The sequence below is a fragment of the Lagopus leucura genome, unplaced genomic scaffold (assembly GCF_019238085.1).
Source record: "Lagopus leucura isolate 7727_CA_CO unplaced genomic scaffold, USGS_WTPT01 Super-Scaffold_100004, whole genome shotgun sequence".
Classification (NCBI taxonomy): Eukaryota; Metazoa; Chordata; class Aves; order Galliformes; family Phasianidae; genus Lagopus; species Lagopus leucura.
This window is the reverse complement of record NW_024962264.1, coordinates 23548275-23566139: the sequence shown is the minus strand read 5'-3', so window position 1 is coordinate 23566139 and position 17865 is coordinate 23548275. Positions and strand designations below refer to the sequence as shown.

The following is a 17865-nucleotide window of genomic DNA, read 5'->3' as shown; positions in this document are numbered from 1 at the left end:
GGGGGCAGTACCACCCGGTGGTGTTGCGAGGGGCCGGGGTCGCCGCCTCCCTCGGCGCAGACCGACTCGGGGACTGTCCTGCCGTGAGCGGGGCCGGTGCGGCCTGTGGAGCGAACGTGCTCGTTACCTGGGGGCGGCTGTGCCGCTCACAGCCAGGGCGCCGGCAGGCCGCCGCGCGGAGGGCGGCTGCGGGGAAAGAAGAAGCCCGAAACGCGGAGATGGACTCCACTGCACCGCAGGGCTCGGTGCAATGCAAAGGCCTCGCGTGGAGCATCCGCGTGTGCTTTGTTGGTGACGGGGCTACCAGAGCCACTGCATCTTTGTCCTAACAGAGATGGCATTTAGCTTGTAGTTTTCTGTCGTGGGCTCCACTGCAAAAAGGATTTATTCTGGAACACAGCAACAAGAAGCAGACATGGTTCTGGGATAGGCCAGGCAGTGCCAGGGGAGATAAGCAGTCAGCAAAAAAGCTTAGTGTCACTTCTTCCTGTGAGAGTTGTGACAACCAAGCGATTGGAAGGTTGCGGGTACTGGCTGAAGTTACATCAATCACAAGTTTGGAAACATACATTTGAGTGGCTTCCTGAATCTTGGGCCTGAAAATGGATGCTCACAATATTACAAAATTATATTTTTGGACATCCTTACTCTTAGAGCCATATGATGATAGACTGGCCTGTGTTGAAAAGAACCACAGTGATCAGTTTCAACCCCCCTGCTACGTGCAGGGTTGCCAGACAGTCTGCCCAGAGCCACATCCAGCCTGGCCTTGAATGGGTCCAGAGATGGGGCCTTCACAACCGCCTTGGGCAACCTGTTCCAGTGTGTCACCCCCTCTGAGTGAAAACGTGATGCACTGACTCTCTCTGTTCTGTGAGTGAAATCTCAAAGCGTTATCCTGCATTACTGGAAAGCTGAAAGCATTTGCTTGACAGGGTAAAGAAGGTTGGCTCTATAAACAGCATGTCTGCTGCTGAGCAGCCACACACTATGTTCCCAGCAGTCAGCTTGAATCGAGTCTTGCTTTTTGTCATCCCCAAAACTCATTCAGTTGGTGCTTAAAATAGAAATATGCATTTAAAATCAATGTTTTATTTTAAGAAGTTTTTCTAAGAGATTTCTCTACTGATACTTTCTGCAAAAGTATGTGAGAACTCTGTAAGAAGTCTTAATTTCTTGGATACCATAGCACTGTTGGCTTGGTTTTGATTGTTCTTTTTTTTTTTTTTTTTTTTTGTCCTGGAACCATAACGTTAAGTAATCTATTAGTGACTGGGCTGTAAATGATGTGTCACAATTAGCATTCTGTGGCAAGATGAACCCTGTGAGCACCGGCAACAAACACTGGTATTCTTGTTAGCTTGGTATTGCTCAATAGAATGTAGTTTGTAAACAGGAACTACTAGCTAGGTATTGCAATAAAAACATCAAGCTAGCAAATGAAATTTGGATATTTGATTTAGGGCTAGGAAAATTTGGTCCTTTGCAACTATGACCCCATTTATAAGCGTGGCCTTCAGAATAGAAAGATAATCTGACTGAAGAAGCTTGAAAGCTATTATAAAATTGCCAGATCCTTACCTAATGGAATAAAGTTCACTTGATAATTCCCTGGGTGCAGCCTTTTGATGATCTGTTTCTGATAATGCTGTTGTTCTCTCTGTGTTGCCATCCTGGTGTGTTATGAAATTTGTCGCAATATGATCTTATGTTCTTTAGAGCCTTCAAAATTACCTATTATATTGTTGTTGTTTTTTTTGTTGTCTTTTTTTGTTGTTGTTGTTGCCTTAAAGTATGTCCAAATAGCATTTTTGAAAGACTCGTTTTTTAATCAGTTAACAAATGTATGTGGAAATATAGCTCTGTTAAAATTGTATAAACTAATGTCAGAACAGATAGCAAAAATATTAGCAAAATGTGTTCCTTAGTCTGACTAATAAAAGTTGCAGAATCAAAGAATCACAGAACTGTAGGGGTTGGAAGGGACCTCCAGAGATCATCGAGTCCAACCCCCCTGCCAAAGCAGGTTCCCTACAGTAGGTCGCACAGGTAGGCATCCAGGCAGGTCTTAAACATCTCCAGAGAAGGAGACTCCACCACCTCCCTGGGCAGCCTGTTCCAGTGCTCCGTCACCTCACTGTAAAGAAGTTCTTGCGCACATTTGTGCAGAACTTCCTATGCTGCAGTTTCCGGCCGTTTCCCCTTGTCCTGTCTCCACTCACCACTGAAAAGAGTCCGGTCTCGCCATTCTGCCCCCCACACCTCAGATATTTATAGACGTGGATCAGGTCTCCTCTGAGTCTTCTTTTCTCGAGGCTGAACAGACCCAGTTCACTCAGCCTTTCCTCATAGGAAGGATGCTCCAGGCCCTTCACCATCTTTGTGGCCCCCCGCTGGACTCTTTCCAAGAGATCCCTGTCTTTTTTGTACTGTGAATTTAATGTCAGTGTTTTCAGCCTCCGTGTTCCTTCACTGCTTTATTCTTCATCAAAGAGATTAAGAGTTAAACAAGGTGGCTGTGTTGCTTACAGTTCTCAAGAGTTCAAGAGGCTATTAACTTTTTTGCTTACTACACATGTGATCTACCAACCACCTGGTGGATTCTTATTGGTCTTTTGTAATACGAAGTGTCTGAAAGTAGTCTTTACACGTCCAGACCAGTACTGCATAAGAAATACAGTGGTAATGTAGTAATGCCTCCTCTCTCAGGGCCTAAGTGCCTCTTCATGTACTGAGCAGGATTGATCTTTACTTAAAGAGTGATACTGTGTTTCAGATGTACTGCTACATTGTGTTTCTAGAACAAGCAACAGAACTGATAAATAGCTTAAGCTGGAGCCCTGGCTTCAGTACATGTACACAAACTCCTAACCTTTATGACTTTGAAAAAAAATGTTTAAGGAAGTGTTTTGGGTGCTCAGAAGCAAGAAAGAGAAAATACACTGAAGTTGGGAATGGCTTCTAGCTGCAATATATTTAAGTTCCTAAATGTTTTCCTTATGTCAGTCACAGCGTGCTTCTGTGTGTTCCCCATTTCTCTGGATGATTTTGTCTGTCCTTTTATTTTGTAGCACTTCATTGTTTTTAAATAAACTAATTTAATTAAATGTTAAAGGAAATGCGAGTATGACAACATTTAATTTGGCTTTTTATGTCCAGCAGGCTCACAGATGGGTCAGGGACTCTGGAGGGTTGCTAGAAATCAGCAACTGCAACACCAAGGATTCAGTGGACAAGGCTATCTTACCAGAGAGCATGGTAGGAGAATAGCTACTAACAATGTCTCCAATACAAGCCACCGGAAACAAGCCCAAGGAGGTATTGACATCTACCACCTGCTGAAGACAAGAAAATCTAAAGAACAAGAAGGATTCATTAACTTGGAAATGCTGCCACCAGAGCTTAGTTTTACCATTTTGTCATATCTGAATGCAACTGATCTCTGTCTAGCTTCGTGTGTTTGGCAGGATCTCGCTAATGATGAGCTCCTCTGGCAAGGGTAAGCAAAAACAAATGCATCACCCAGGAGTAGTAAAAATAATTGTCTCAAATTGTGCTTTGTATTATTCCAATATTAGCAAAGGTTTTCTAAGTTAAATGAGATTTGGCATAGGGGAGAAAATGGACACAGTTTAAAAATGCGTAATTATGGATTTCTAATTACTACTAAGATAGTGGAATAGGTTTCTGTATACACAAGTGTGCTGGTATAAGCACATGAATGTATTACTAACAAACCTGTTGTTTGGTGAAAAAAAACAAGGACTCATTCACTTTTGTTTTAAATCAAAGCACAGCTGAAATGTTTGAAGTTCAGAGAAATAACACAAATACCCGGCTTGAGCAAGTAAATCTGTTCAGCTGAAGCTCTAGGTAGAAAGGAATAAGAACTCATCTACTTTAGTTGAGTTAGAGCAATATATGCCCTTGTTTTTTGGAAAACAGCAACAGAAGGGAGGGGGAAAGAAAAGGCCAGTTCTGCAAGCACACCATAAAATTTCTACTGAAAAATTTATGCAACATGCAGAGGCAATTCTGTCTGTTTGTATGTCCAAGAAATAAAGGAAAATTCTATCAAATAAAATTGTGCAAGATGAAATTTTAATTAAAAACACCACCTTCCATTTTGGTGTTTTAGAACACTAGGAAAGAATCCTACGAAAGCACACCTATCTTTAGAGTAGGTTGTCAGTAGAATTTGTCTTTCACAAAACAGCCTTATCCTTTAATTTAACTGACAGTGAGTAGTATTAATGTAACAAGTGGGTTGCTGTTCCAGGTCCTGTTTATTTTCCTTTTATTGTGCTCTAAGTTATTTCCTTCTCTCAGTCTGTTTACTTCTCTGCATTTGAAGCAGCTTCTCCTCAGTTCACTTCATGAACTTCATCAAGAGGATAATACAATTATAACTTCTTAGTCACAGCTGTTCTTTCATTCAGGACTGTTATCTTGGCAAGAAGTAGTGGCTCTAGTGAAGGCTTACTTAAGCTTATAAGATTATGTGCATAAAATAACTTTGCAGTTTGTTATCATATTGTTCTTGATCCTTGGTATCAAAACTGCAAAATACAAATAAATTTCTTGTTCTAAAGCACAAGTATATTATGTTCTTAATTAAACAATATATATGCTTAATATAAGGGTAAAAAAAAAAAAAAAAAAAGCATAGTTCCCTCAGAATTCACCTTGGGAAACAGCTCAATCATTTTTAGTGAAATCTTGCTTAATATTCAGTTCAAGCATATATTTGTTTGTGAAAGTTTGTCCTGGTTTAGCGCATTTTTTTTAAAGTCTCAATTCACATAGATGTCTGCTAACATCTTAATTTTTAGTAATCCACATATATTGAGTTTAGAATTTAGCAAGTTCTACAGTTGTGTTTCAGAACTCAGTTCAAATAAGACCCAAGATGCTGAAAGGAAAACCAAGTTTCTTTCATGTTCTACCTCAGCCATCTGAAGAATTCTAACCACTGTGGCCAGTTTTGTTTTTTTTTGTTTTGTTTTTTTTAAACAAATATGTTAAAGCAGAAGTAGAACTGAAATAAGGAACTTAGATAAGAAACAAGGTGCCTAGGAAGTGAAAGTTCAAGGGGAGTTTAGACGGCATCAACAAGGAAACTGAGATGAGGAACAGAAACTGATGAAACATGGAGTCAGAGGCAGGATAGAAGAAACAACCTTGGAACTGATGAAAAATATCGATAAAATATCTATGCAGGCATGGGGTTTAATCAGGTAACCCAGAGTCAACAAGACTGAGAAGAGGATGGATAGAAAGTAGCAGGTTGCATATTCTGGTGCAGATGTGACATTCCACTCACTACACAACTAGAGCACAAGAAAAGAAACACAGATTTTTAATCTGATACTACTGCAAGAGAATTATTTGTCACTTGTTACCTACTGTTCAGATACTAGGATTGTTAGAGGTTCCAACTGCGTAGATGTCATTACAATGCCACCTACTGGAATACATTTTGAGGTTGCACTAGTATATGCCAAAACCTACAACAACAACAACAAAAAGTGTCATTAGTTGAAGACTTTAGAAACAAACATACAGAAAAGTTAAGAATTAAGTGTTACAATCAATCTTATTTTCAAGTTTCCTTATTGTTTGAGTACTTGGCTTTGCAGTGTTAATTATGTTTTGTGTCTGTAAATACATAAAAGGTTTTTGATAATAGACTAATTCTATTTTCATAGGTTGTGCAAATCCACTTGGGGTCACTGTTCTATATACAATAAGAATCCACCTCTAGGATTTTCTTTTAGAAAACTGTATATGCAACTAGATGAGGGCAGCCTCACCTTTAATGCCAACCCTGATGAGGTAAGTGAACTATTGCTGACAGTAACAAACATATTAAAATATTTTTAGCTGCTATTATATAGTCCTAGATATATTAGGAGCCAAGCTTTAGTATTTCTTCTTCTATAGGAATGGTTAATACTAAGTTATAGCCCTATCCTGATTTTCTTTTTTTTTGGCTATGGTACCTGTGCGCATCATTTACACAGCTTGCCTCTTAAATGCTTGGTATAGCAGTCTGACCTACAGATGCCAGAAATTCCTTACCATGTGTTGACTTGGGAACAAGAGGGAGATTCCTAACTGAAGAAGTGGGGTATTAAAAAAAAAAATAAATAAAAAATGCTTACAAATGCAGTCAAATGCTGTTTCAGAGTATGGGTTTGCTCCCACTTCACCTGACTTCAGTTATAGGAGAATGAGGTATAAAGTGAAAGCAATTACTTTTGTGACAACTGTGGTTTCTCATAAGGCATTTTTAAATACTTCTGTGGTCAAGGAGAACAGTGAAAAAGATGTATTGCTGAACTACTATCAGTTTGATTTTATTTCTGTGCATTTTTTTTCTTTGTTAAGAGAATCTTCTTTGTAGTATGTAACACCATATTTATTTTCTAAAAATACCTTAAAGGTTTCAATTTATTAATTTGCTTAACTAACTGGAAAAGACAGCTTGTGCCTCTCTCGCTTTTCAAAGAGGAAACATGTTTGAGAGTAGGTAATTAAGTCTTTTCCAGGCAAAAGGTAATACTAAAGTGATCAAGACAGTATTCTGTACATAAAACTAGACTTCTCATGCTGCATGTTTATTAGGAAAAGATGGCAGACAGTTTTGAACAATAATAAACATTAACTTCCTACGTATGTTTATAAGTATACAATGAAGTAATAACTGAACAAATCCAAAGTAGAAAAAGTCATGAAGAAATATACTTTCAGGAAACAAATAGTTTTCACTGCTGATAAGATGCAGAGAACAAGAACTTGAGGCCACAGGGTGAAATAAATAAAGTAGTCATACACAGATCATTGCAGCAATGGGATTTTGCTTAAACTCTTGCTTTGTCTCATATTTTGTTTGATAAAGAAATCCATTACTCCTATTATTCATAAATAAGTATTCTATAATTTCTCTCACAGAGTTGTGCTTTGAACTTTATTATGTAGTGCTGAGACCTTAGCACCTGCCACTTAAGTGATTAGCACTGATTTTCAGCAGGATTTTAATGAGTTTAGTAATAACTGTAAAGCTTTCCAAATAAAATTGTATCTCAAGAATATATCAAGTTTCAGTTGGCAACAGCCTTGCCTAACTTAGAGTAATTACAATAGGTGTAGAGCATTTGGATCCTTCACAAAAGGCATTGAATGAAAGCGTCAGCATTTTTCAAGAAAACAAAGATAAGCAAACTAAAGCTATCTTGTACTATACCTAAATTAAGTATTAAATTTGTTATACTAACATGCTTCTTAGGGCTTCATCATGGTTATGTTGTACAGTAGCAGTACAAACAGCCTGCATCAGGCCTGCTGAGAGATGAGAAGCTCAGGGTATCTCCTATGCCTTCTGTTCCTCTCTCCCTGTGAAGCACCATAGCCTGGTAGGAATTATTCATGGCCTGAGTTTCAAGAGAATTCATAGATATCAGTGCTTTTCTTGTTACAACTGTGATGTTGGCGAACTATTATTACAAGGACGCTGTGACTGGAATATTTGACATTCCACTATTACAAATTATGTCTTGGAATTTCCTGCCAAACTCTGCTTTACATTTGATAACTGACCTGATCAAATACTATAAAAATAGGAATACTTACAGCCACAGGAGCAAGATTCTCCAAAGGACAGCGCCCATGTCATGAAAATGGGTAACCAGGCTCCACAGCAACAGCTCCAGAGCTAGCGGTGGCTCACGGGGTAGGGAGGAGCATCTACACGCTTTGTGGTAGGATTCTCTGGTTAGCCATTGTTGTGTGCATGGTGTTGTGATATCAGCTGTAAATTTATGTATTGACTATGTGCATGAGCTTGTATAATTCTTACCAGGTGCTCACATTCTGCTGAAAAAAGATGTGCATAATCACATTACATATGATCTGAAAGTTTTCCAGTGCATGTTTGGTTTCTGATTTTTTGTTTGTTGTTATGTTTTATCATAATGGCAGAACCAGAACCACTGTAGCCAAAATTTTTGGAACTTGGTTTTTGTTTGGGAGAGGGTCTAGTTTAGAGTTAGCATTAAGACTTGAATATGAATATTTTGTTGAACCTGCCAACATTATCTCTGCTGTATTTTATTTGGAAGAGCATATAACATATGTGAAATGTTTCTTATGAAGTGCTTATTCTACATCATGTACGCTTATGACATAGTTTGTAAGCAACCAGAAGTTATTTTCCACTGTTCTGTATACAGTTTCCAGTTTCCTGCAAAATACACTGTCAAGTTAATTACATGGGTCTATGCTATGGAGTTACGTTTGGAATGGAAAGTGGAAAAGAATACTTCAGTCAGAAAAGATCTAATTTTTGTTTATTTTTAGCAATAGTATTTCTTACAGATTGTTTAATAGCATTTATTTGTATGGATCTATTGGAATCTGGACAGTACAAGAATACTCAGACTTCAATGAGATCAGGATTTCCCATACATAGTATAACAACTGTAAAGAGCAGTAAGCAGAGACAGTGCTCACAGTATGACTAGTGTAATGCGATGGAAAGTGCAACAATGACAGCAGAGCAGCAAGATCCCACACTGTAATAAGTGAGGATTTGCTCAAATACAACAACAGCATGCACAGAAATAAAGGAAAAAAGCTACTTACCTTTAAAAAGCATCAGGTACACAGGGATCTCCAGAGAAAGCCCCTTGCCTCTGCTGCCAACCCTTAAACATGGTCTGGGAAAGGGTGGATCCTGGCTCCACCCCTTCTAGTCACTCAGGTGCATTGCATACACCTGAGCCCCCCTGGGTTGGCCCTCCCTTCCTACCAGATGCTCATCAAGCCATGATGGTATTTCCACTACATCTGACTTTCCAGTTTTATGGGAATTGTCTCATTCATTAGCAACTGCCCTTAGTTTTGCTATAATTTTCAGTCCTTGGTTATTATATAATTTGCAGTGGCTTAGATAAAGCACTGTTACTTGGCTTTTAATTATAAGTAGTCTGTAGATGTTGGAATGTTTACTGTTCTGTGTTTTGTTAGCCAAACTTTTGAACACTTATTCTCTTTCATAGTGATCTACTGAACAAGCCAAAGCTGACATGCACTATGTTATTTGTCCTAAAAATGTTAAAGTAAGTGACAGGGGCAGGAAGTTCTTTATGTGATTCCAACTTCCATTCTAAGTGTGTGAAAAAGTGGAATGGACCCAACAGCTGAAACCTTTTGGAAACTGTACTGTAAAGTCAAAAAATTCAGTTCTCCAAATTACCAATTATGGAAGCTGCATGACATGAAAAATATTTCTGGAAATAAAAGATTGCATCACAAGTGTGTATCACTGAGAATGCATTTAAAAGGCATACAGTGAAAACAATGACATTCAACATGCATGTTCTTCACTGTGTCCACATTTGTCAACAAATAACATGGTCAGCGTATGACTTCATAACTTAGGAAAACGATCTTATAAATACCTATTAGAAAATATCAAATTGATACTGTATATTTTGTTCTGGAAGAAGCACCATGAAACATATTGACACTGTATTTCTCTAAAAAATGACGATTAAAAAAAAGATGATTAAAAAGTGATGATTAATACTGCAGATATCTCATTATAATTAATTGTTTACTAATCATGTTAGTATTACCTAGGAGCTCTGATTACAAATTGATGCCCTATATACATCATAGAACAATAATCACGGACCGGCAGAAATTATCTGTATATTTGACCTAGTGTTTAAACTTGAATTCCCATATTTCCTAGGCTTTAAGAATGTTTTACCTTTTAAAATTACTTAAATTGACCAAATTGAGCAGTTGTAGTGTTTGGTGTTTGACAAATTTCAAGTTTTAAGTGAAATTTGTCTTTATTGGCTAATTTATTTGGCACATATTTTGCTGTAGTATTTTTAAACATGCATTAGGTAAAAAGCTTAGTGGTGTCCTAATTCTGATTTGGCATCCAATTCCATTTAAATACTAAAAAGATGGAATATGTGTGGGAAAAGATAACGTGATTTCAGAAAGTTCTGTCACCAACTTAGAATGCGGTTATTTTGTTTTGTGTGCACATCTAAATAAAAAGGACAAAAGAAACTACGAATGTCTGAAGTTCAGCAGTGGCACTCTTGGCTTGGGTGGAAGGCAAGGTATCTTTAAGGCATCTTTCCTAAATCTCTAATGCTAAGAGCATTATAATGCCAACTAGATTCCACAGAGAGCTACTGGAAATCTTCACCCTTGTGCTCTTCACCTAATTACTTGTCAACTAAGCCAGCTCATCCTGCTGTACTTCGTAAGTGTTTAAAACACCTTTTCAGACCTCCTAGGTAGTGGCACAGATCTGCCTAGATGAATTCAGGCAAATGCTGCCTAAGAGAATCACCAGATGACTGAAAAATAATCTTAGCATAGGATTTAATAGTTCATAGAACTACTTATTTCAGTTAATGTACCTGTCACAAGCAACCACGTTAGCTACCAGATGTGATTTATTTGAAACATGGATTCTGAGAGGAATCCGAAGATGCTTATGAAGTTACAAAAAATGGATTAGATGACATGCCTTAAATCTTAAAAATAAATTTAATTTTTAAAACTTAAGAACTATAAAATAAATCAGATTTATATTGTTGCAAAGTATTTGTCATTGCTTAGGAAGAAATAAATAGCAACTTTAAAATGATGCGTGTTGAAGTATATTTACGCCCTGTTTATTTGTGAAAGTGATAAGGAGAATGAATAAAGAGACTGTATTCACTAGGAGATATATGGTCAACTGTTGTGTGGTGGGGAAAGATTGGGAGTTAGAGACAGGGAACACAGTCATTTTGCAGAGACTCAGTGGCATATCTGGTGAAGATCCTTTCTTGAGTTGTAATGTACTAAAGAAATAACTTTTGACATTTACTGGCACAGAGAAACCAACCTACCATCTGTCTTAAAGCAGACATTATTTTCATTTTGCTTCAGCTATGAAATGGCAGGTATTTTCCAGATATGTTGCAAATGCATTTATTAAATAATTGCAGCAGAAATATGCTTTTAGAAGTGCTACTGACACTCCCTTGATAGGCCTCAGTTTGTACTACCTTAAGCAAATGCTCATTACTGAAGCAAATACTGAAGACTCATTGAGGCAGGATTTCCTTAAAGGAGGCATAGATAAGCTGAAAGTAAAAAGAACTGATGAAGCCCTGATGTCCTGCTTGTAGTCATGTGCAAACTGCCACCGAAGTGTTTGAGGAATTAATAAGCAGTTGATACTCATTTTGATTTAATTTCATGTTTAGCTCTAATTCAACAAAGTACTCAACCTTATGTTGCCCATCCTAACTACAGGCAGACTTAAATATCATCTAAATTGGACCTAAATGCAAGCTTATAATGCAATGCATTTCACTACTGTCTCAAATTAGAATTCTTCCTAAAATCAGAGGCTAATATTGCTAGTTTTTCTTTTTTTCCCCCTAAGTGTATGGAACCTTCAGATTTGTATTTACTTTAGGAAAAAAAAAAAACCAACCTTTTAACAATAGCATGTGATTCTTCACTGCTGTTTTCTATGAAATTCAGCATGTGTATTCCATAAGAAATGTATGGTTGGCAAACTGTGGAAAATTCTACAAATTATAAAATGAATATAAAATATACACACTAGTTCTGTCTTTCTTAAAGCATTTTTATATAATGAAACGTTCTTATTTTCGTCTACGCATATTTTTATGTCTATTTATATGTTTATATTTACCTACGCTTTGAAATCTGCGTGCTTGTGTTTATTTGCAGTATTACACATTTAAACAAATGCATTTAATGCATCTATTTGAATGTGATGCATCACATACATGTGTGAACATTAATGTTTTAGTCAAAGATATTAAAGACAAAACGTATTATGGCTAAGATTTTCTTATCTTTTAAAGTTCTGAAATTAAAATCTATGGTTAAAATGTATGGTTAAAAAAAAATTATACAATATTAAAACACTGTAATTGAAATACTGTTGAACTACCGTGCTTGTGTGAGATTCATAATTTTAAGTGTCCTACTCAAAGTATATGTAAAATCTCAACCATAACAACGAACTAGGTTCCTTTGCATTTGATTTGTAATTTTAGATTGTATTGTGCATGTTGAAATGTGATTGAGAGGAAGTGAAATTATTCTGCTAGAATAAAATGTGAGTAATTAGTGGGATAATTTTCTTGTGTTGCTAAGTAAAGTGCTTGTTCCATAGTATGAAGATGAAACATATTTATGCATATGTATCTTTTTATCTCAGGGAGTCAACTACTTTATGTCCAAGGGCATACTAGATGATTCGCCAAAGGAAATAGCTAAGTTTATCTTTTGCACAAGAACACTAAATTGGAAGAAGCTGAGAATCTATCTCGATGAAAGGTAACTTGAATTTCTTGTGAGGAGAAAGCCAGTATTTGCTTTCAATGCACAGCAACCCTGACAATAGTTATTTTGCTTGTAATATTATTGACGTAAAAGTACATGGAAATGCAACTAAGTAATGCTGGTGCTAAATCTGAACAGTTCCTTAGTTCCAGAATTTTGATCATACAGGAACCTCTGAAAATACTACATATAACCAATGACTCTCAGACAGTTTACTATTTCACTATTTTTGTAATTCTTCTTATAAATTGTTTAGAAAGTATAGCGTGCATTTAAGCTGCACAGGATAGTCTCTACTGTATGATGTTCAGATTTCATATATATTTTATTGCTTTTTTTTTTTTTTAATGTGGTCTTCCTTTTTTTCATATGTAGTATGAATGTTATAGGAAAAAGCAGTTGTTCTACCAAGTGATTGCAGCTTTTTAACTCATGATCAATTCTCTAACCACTATTTGATTTTCCAGTGTTTCTCAAACAGGAGATGTGCTCACTCCCTAAGAGGTAGTAGAGCACCCTCTGGCTGAAAGCAGCAGGGTACATTGCCCCTGCTGTACCAGAGTGTTTTCCTTTCCCCAGAGTGTTTTCTTTTGCCTATCAGGATATCTTCAGCTTTGGGTGGTGCAGTATTATCAGGAAAGAGGAGTACAAACTACGAATTCAAACAAATTTTATAGAGGAGGAAAGTAATACCTATACTTAAATAGGAAGAGCAGGTGAACAGCAGCACTTATAGCAGGAATCCTATCATGCATCTCGTTCCCCTCAGTCTTCACTGCTAAACAAGTAAAAGCAGTCATTTTTTGGTGTCACCATCAGAGACAGATCTATGCTGTAAAACTTCAGATCATCATGTTTTAGAGCAATAGAAAAAACAGGAAGCCATTTACCAGATGACACTGCAAATTAATGATTACATTTAGCAACCCCTATTGCTATCATTCTTCCCTTCATAAAATGAAATCAGGCAGAAGAAGTAAAAATTAGATTTCTAGACATTAAAACACTCCATATGGTATTGAAATATATAATAGGAAGGATCAACATACCAAAATATTCTGTTTCCAAATTTACTTCAGATGTCTTCTGCACATCTGTTTATACAGGCTAGTTTGAATCACTTCGTTGTTCCTGTGTTCAGTGGAAAACACTTGGTAGAACTGCACCCTGATGGACTTAACCTTTCAAGAGGTTTTGTGAGCAAATTTTATCTAACTGAAACCTTTTTTTAACAAGATGCTGCTATAATAGTTTTTACTTAGGCACCAGAATATGTACAATATGCACAAATATATTCCCTTTATTGCATTTTTAATGATTTCATCAGATAATTAAATTCTGTTAGCCTTTATGTGTACTGTAAGTGAATACACATGCAAAGAAATTTCTATTCTATTCTATTCTAAAGAAATTTCTATGGCTATTATTGCAAGTGTCTGATGAATGTGTATTTGTTCTTTGTGTTATTCTACAGAAATGAAACAATAGAATAAAACACTCTGAAGCTCCAAAACAATTCTAAACCTTCTATTTTGATTTTTAAACCTACATTTTCATGATCAAACAGGCTTTAAAAAAAAAGTTACTTTTCTAATTACCTGAGATTTTCTTCTACCAGGCGAGATGTTTTGGATGACCTTGTGACACTGCACAACTTTAGAAATCAGTTCTTGCCAAATGCACTGAGAGAGTTCTTCAGACATATTCATGCCCCCGAGGAGCGTGGGGAATATCTTGAGACTCTCATAACGAAGTTCTCTCACAGATTCTGTGCTTGTAACCCTGATTTGATGAGAGAGCTTGGCCTTAGCCCTGGTAAGCAAAAAGAGCTTTTGTTCAATGAATCACTCTCTGTATTTCTGTGTATGTTTGGATGATGTTGCAGTTCACAGTAGATTTACAATCAGCATCTAAACAAATATTTCTCAAAGTACAAACATGGCTTAATAGCATCCTTCAATCTTTGTTGAGTAGTCAGTCGTCATTTCATTTGGGTTGAAAATGGGTAAATAAATAACATAAAGTTTATTTTCTTTGACCTAGTTGATAAGGGTGGAGGTATTTTCATGTTAGTTTCCCTTCACTTTTTTTCTGTGCTTAAACTCTGTAGTATCTCTAAAATCCCTTCTGCAAAGTCCTGCACATTTAACATGTTGCCCTATGGATAGTCCCACACAAAGGAGAGGGAATTTTGGACCTCACTGAAATTAAAAAGCATTTCTAACTGGTAGTAGGGAGCCAATTTTTAGCAATGAGACTGCTTACATATTAAAGATAAACTTAGGAGGATGTTGGCTTTAGATTACAAAGACTTTAGGATTCCATTTAAATGAATGTGTATATTGTGATATCATTATCAGCGACTTTTCGATGCTGTAGGAATATTAGAGATTTGTAAAAGTTTATTTAGCAATGTGCTGATTCTATTACTTTGAAAATGATTATATTAAATTTTATGACAGTGGGATATTCCTTTGAATTCTAATATATTTTTATATATGCAATGTTAGTCCCAAATGCTGAAGACTGCATAAGAGTTTTGGTCAGGCAACAATATTTTTAATGATCATAATTCCCTTTATTTTATTTTATTCTCTTTTGTCTAGATGCAGTTTATGTACTGTGTTACTCTTTGATTCTTCTTTCCATTGATCTAACCAGCCCTCACGTGAAGAACAAAATGTCAAAGAGAGAATTCATCCGGAATACACGACGAGCTGCACAGAATATTAGTGAAGATTTTGTAGGGCACCTTTATGACAACATCTACCTTATTGGCCACGTGGCTGCCTAAACGCACAATTTGCTAGCACAGTTTGTAATTTTCAAAAACTACATAGTTTCAAGAAATAGATTATTTTGTAGAGATGGGGGTTATTTTAGTGCTGGTCATTCTAACCTCTGTATGCAATCAAAGTTTGTGTGTAAGTGTATGTATGTGTAAACTACCTTTTCTATCTATTTACTGTGGGAATGGAAGGATTTGGAGATTTGTTTTTCATAATTTTTTTAATTTTGCACAGAATAGTGCCATTAGTCTGACACAACTAATTACAAATGTTAAAACTGACATTACAGTCTAAGCTGACAAAGTGGTGGATTTGTGCATTAGATCTGCTTGAAACTTTAATAATTTCATTCTTTTTAAGATACTGTGTAATGTGTATATATTTAACTAAAGAGATTTATAATCATAATTATTTTATTGTAAAATATTTTAACTAAAATTGCTCCTCTCTCTTAAAAGTGTACTTCCTTCTTTTGCATTAAACTTTTTTTTTTACAGTGCTAATTACCTCAGATACATAAGTTAGAGAAACATAGATCTCAATACTGTGATAAAGTCTGGTGGTTTTTTTGGTGGTTTTTTTTTTTTTTTCCTGAGAGATGGCAGAACACTTGTAAAGTATCTAAGTTAATATTTAATACTGTATGACTAACTTGAATAACCATATTGGTCACATAGGCATAGCCTAGGGAAAATGTGCATGTTGCACAGAGATAGAAAACTTATTTTGCTGGCAGTAGTTAATGGTGGTATAGAACACCTACAATCAGCTATTCAGCCCTGTAAGCAAAGAAAACTTAAACAGGAAAAGCAGTGTAGGGAAGCTAACGTTGCTGCTTTCAACCATCTCCCTCAGTGTGGAAGTGTCAGTGATGGAAACGGCCAGGTAAATTTATAGCAGATGAGTCATTGTTAAAGCTGTTAAGAGCTGTGACCGAGTGAGCTTAGAATGGTGACTGTGCAAGACTGGAGCTGTTTCAGACTGTTTTGGCCAACTCAGACTCTTCCTAAATATCTTCTGTAGCTAGATTTTAAATAGTTCTAAACTTTCGAAAATACTTGAAAAACAGTTTCAATCAGGTTGTGTCTTATATTCTCTGAATCATGCAGAATATTAGCCGTGCATTTGCAGTGCAAGTGCAGGAAGTTATTAAGCATTTGCCTTGTTTTAGTTCATACTGCAGTACTTCTCATAAACTGACATTATATGTAGTTGAAATAAGAGCCATTCCTTAATCTCTTCCTGATTATATTTGTTTATATAATACTCAGCTATCTCTAGCATCTGTTTTTATCATAATAACTAATAGATATATCATTGTTAAATACCACACCATGAGATGAGGTAGAAAGATGTTCTTAGTTGTGTTTTACAAGCCTCTGTAGAGGTGGTTGTTGTTTGTTTTTAGTGTAAGAAGCTTATGGCAGAGCCAGAAACTGAATGCAGCTCATACTCATAGACATATACTTTGCCTACACTGCTGCTTTCTTTTTGGCACTGAGTGGATATTACATTTGTTTCAGATGTGGGAAGAATGATGACTGACAGTATACTAATTTCAGTCTACATAAGGGCTACATAAATAATGGGGGGAAAAACAGAGCTACTGCTGGTACCTCAAGTATTTAGTAAAAACAGTTATACTCATCACTCTCATCCACATGCAAAAATGCACCCAGAAAGAATTGTATTTTTTAAGTAAATTACCTCTAATCAAATTTAAACATAATTTGTATTTGTGTGGCATACACAACCAAAGTCGGGAGCCAGCAGTATTGCAGCAATCTTCCCGTGAAGTTTTACAGTATTGCTTCCCTCTCTCAGGGTAAGCTCTCATCACTTCATTCTGGGTCCTTTCATATATTTCAGAAGGCTCAAGGATACATTCCTTAATCATTAGTCATCAATTAATGTCAAACACAAAATGTTAAAAGCATAATATTAAACATTGCCTTAGGCAAAGGTCTCTAGTCCTGTTTAAAAAAAAAAAAAAAGTTGTTAAAAAAAAAAAAAAAACAAGAAGGGTAAGCATGTGCTCCTACTTTTACATGAAGGCTGCAGAATACCACTTCCTAAAATACACTCTTCAGATGTTACATACATACAAATAGGAATTCCATGAATTCTGAAGTTTCAACAAGTTACAATCTTATCAGGAAAAGTTTTCTTCTGGGACCACAAATGCAGCTCAGAGTCTTAATTCTCTTTTTCCTGGCCCCTCCGTTGACATCAGAGATAGTGGTTTTGATTTTACACTGATATGAGAGTACAATTCATTAATCTACATTTCTCTTAATTTCTAGTGACTCTCAGTTCCTATCCTAAAACAGAACAAAGCCTCCAGGCAGGCAGAATGTGCTCTTTCTGGAGTAGTTGAATACATCTATTAACAAGGTTTAGAAAGCTTCAAGGCCCATGTAACAGCCAAGAAGATAAATTAGAAACAGGAGAATATGCTTAAAGTTTCTGTAAATCCAGAAGGGAAAAAAAGAAATTACTCCTATAAATAACAGCTTCTGATCTTCACAAGAAATTTTGAATAGTGTTAATTGACTAGCACCCAACTCATGTTATACATTATATTAGCAACTCAGAGTGGATAGAAAGCATCTAACTCAACGTGCCATGTGTGAATTCTTTTAGAAATATCCAATAAACCAAAACTGACAATAAA

At 36.3% G+C, this 17865-nt stretch overlaps 1 protein-coding gene across 2 annotated transcripts in view; it reads left to right on the top strand.

Moving 5' to 3' along the window:
• Nucleotides 1-17865, top strand: part of FBXO8 (F-box protein 8) — an 18147-nt gene extending 282 nt beyond the window's left edge. Inside the window, exons 2-6 of one of the 2 annotated variants that reach the window (XM_042871144.1) lie at nt 3163-3499; nt 5709-5835; nt 12278-12396; nt 14021-14217; nt 15009-17865. In XM_042871144.1, the coding sequence (XP_042727078.1) occupies nt 3171-3499; nt 5709-5835; nt 12278-12396; nt 14021-14217; nt 15009-15196 (960 nt within the window). In that variant the 5' untranslated portion in view covers nt 3163-3170 and the 3' untranslated portion in view covers nt 15197-17865. Of the gene's footprint in view, nt 1-3159; nt 3500-5708; nt 5836-12277; nt 12397-14020; nt 14218-15008 lie in introns of both variants that reach the window. The other variant, XM_042871143.1, reaches the window with a different exon arrangement.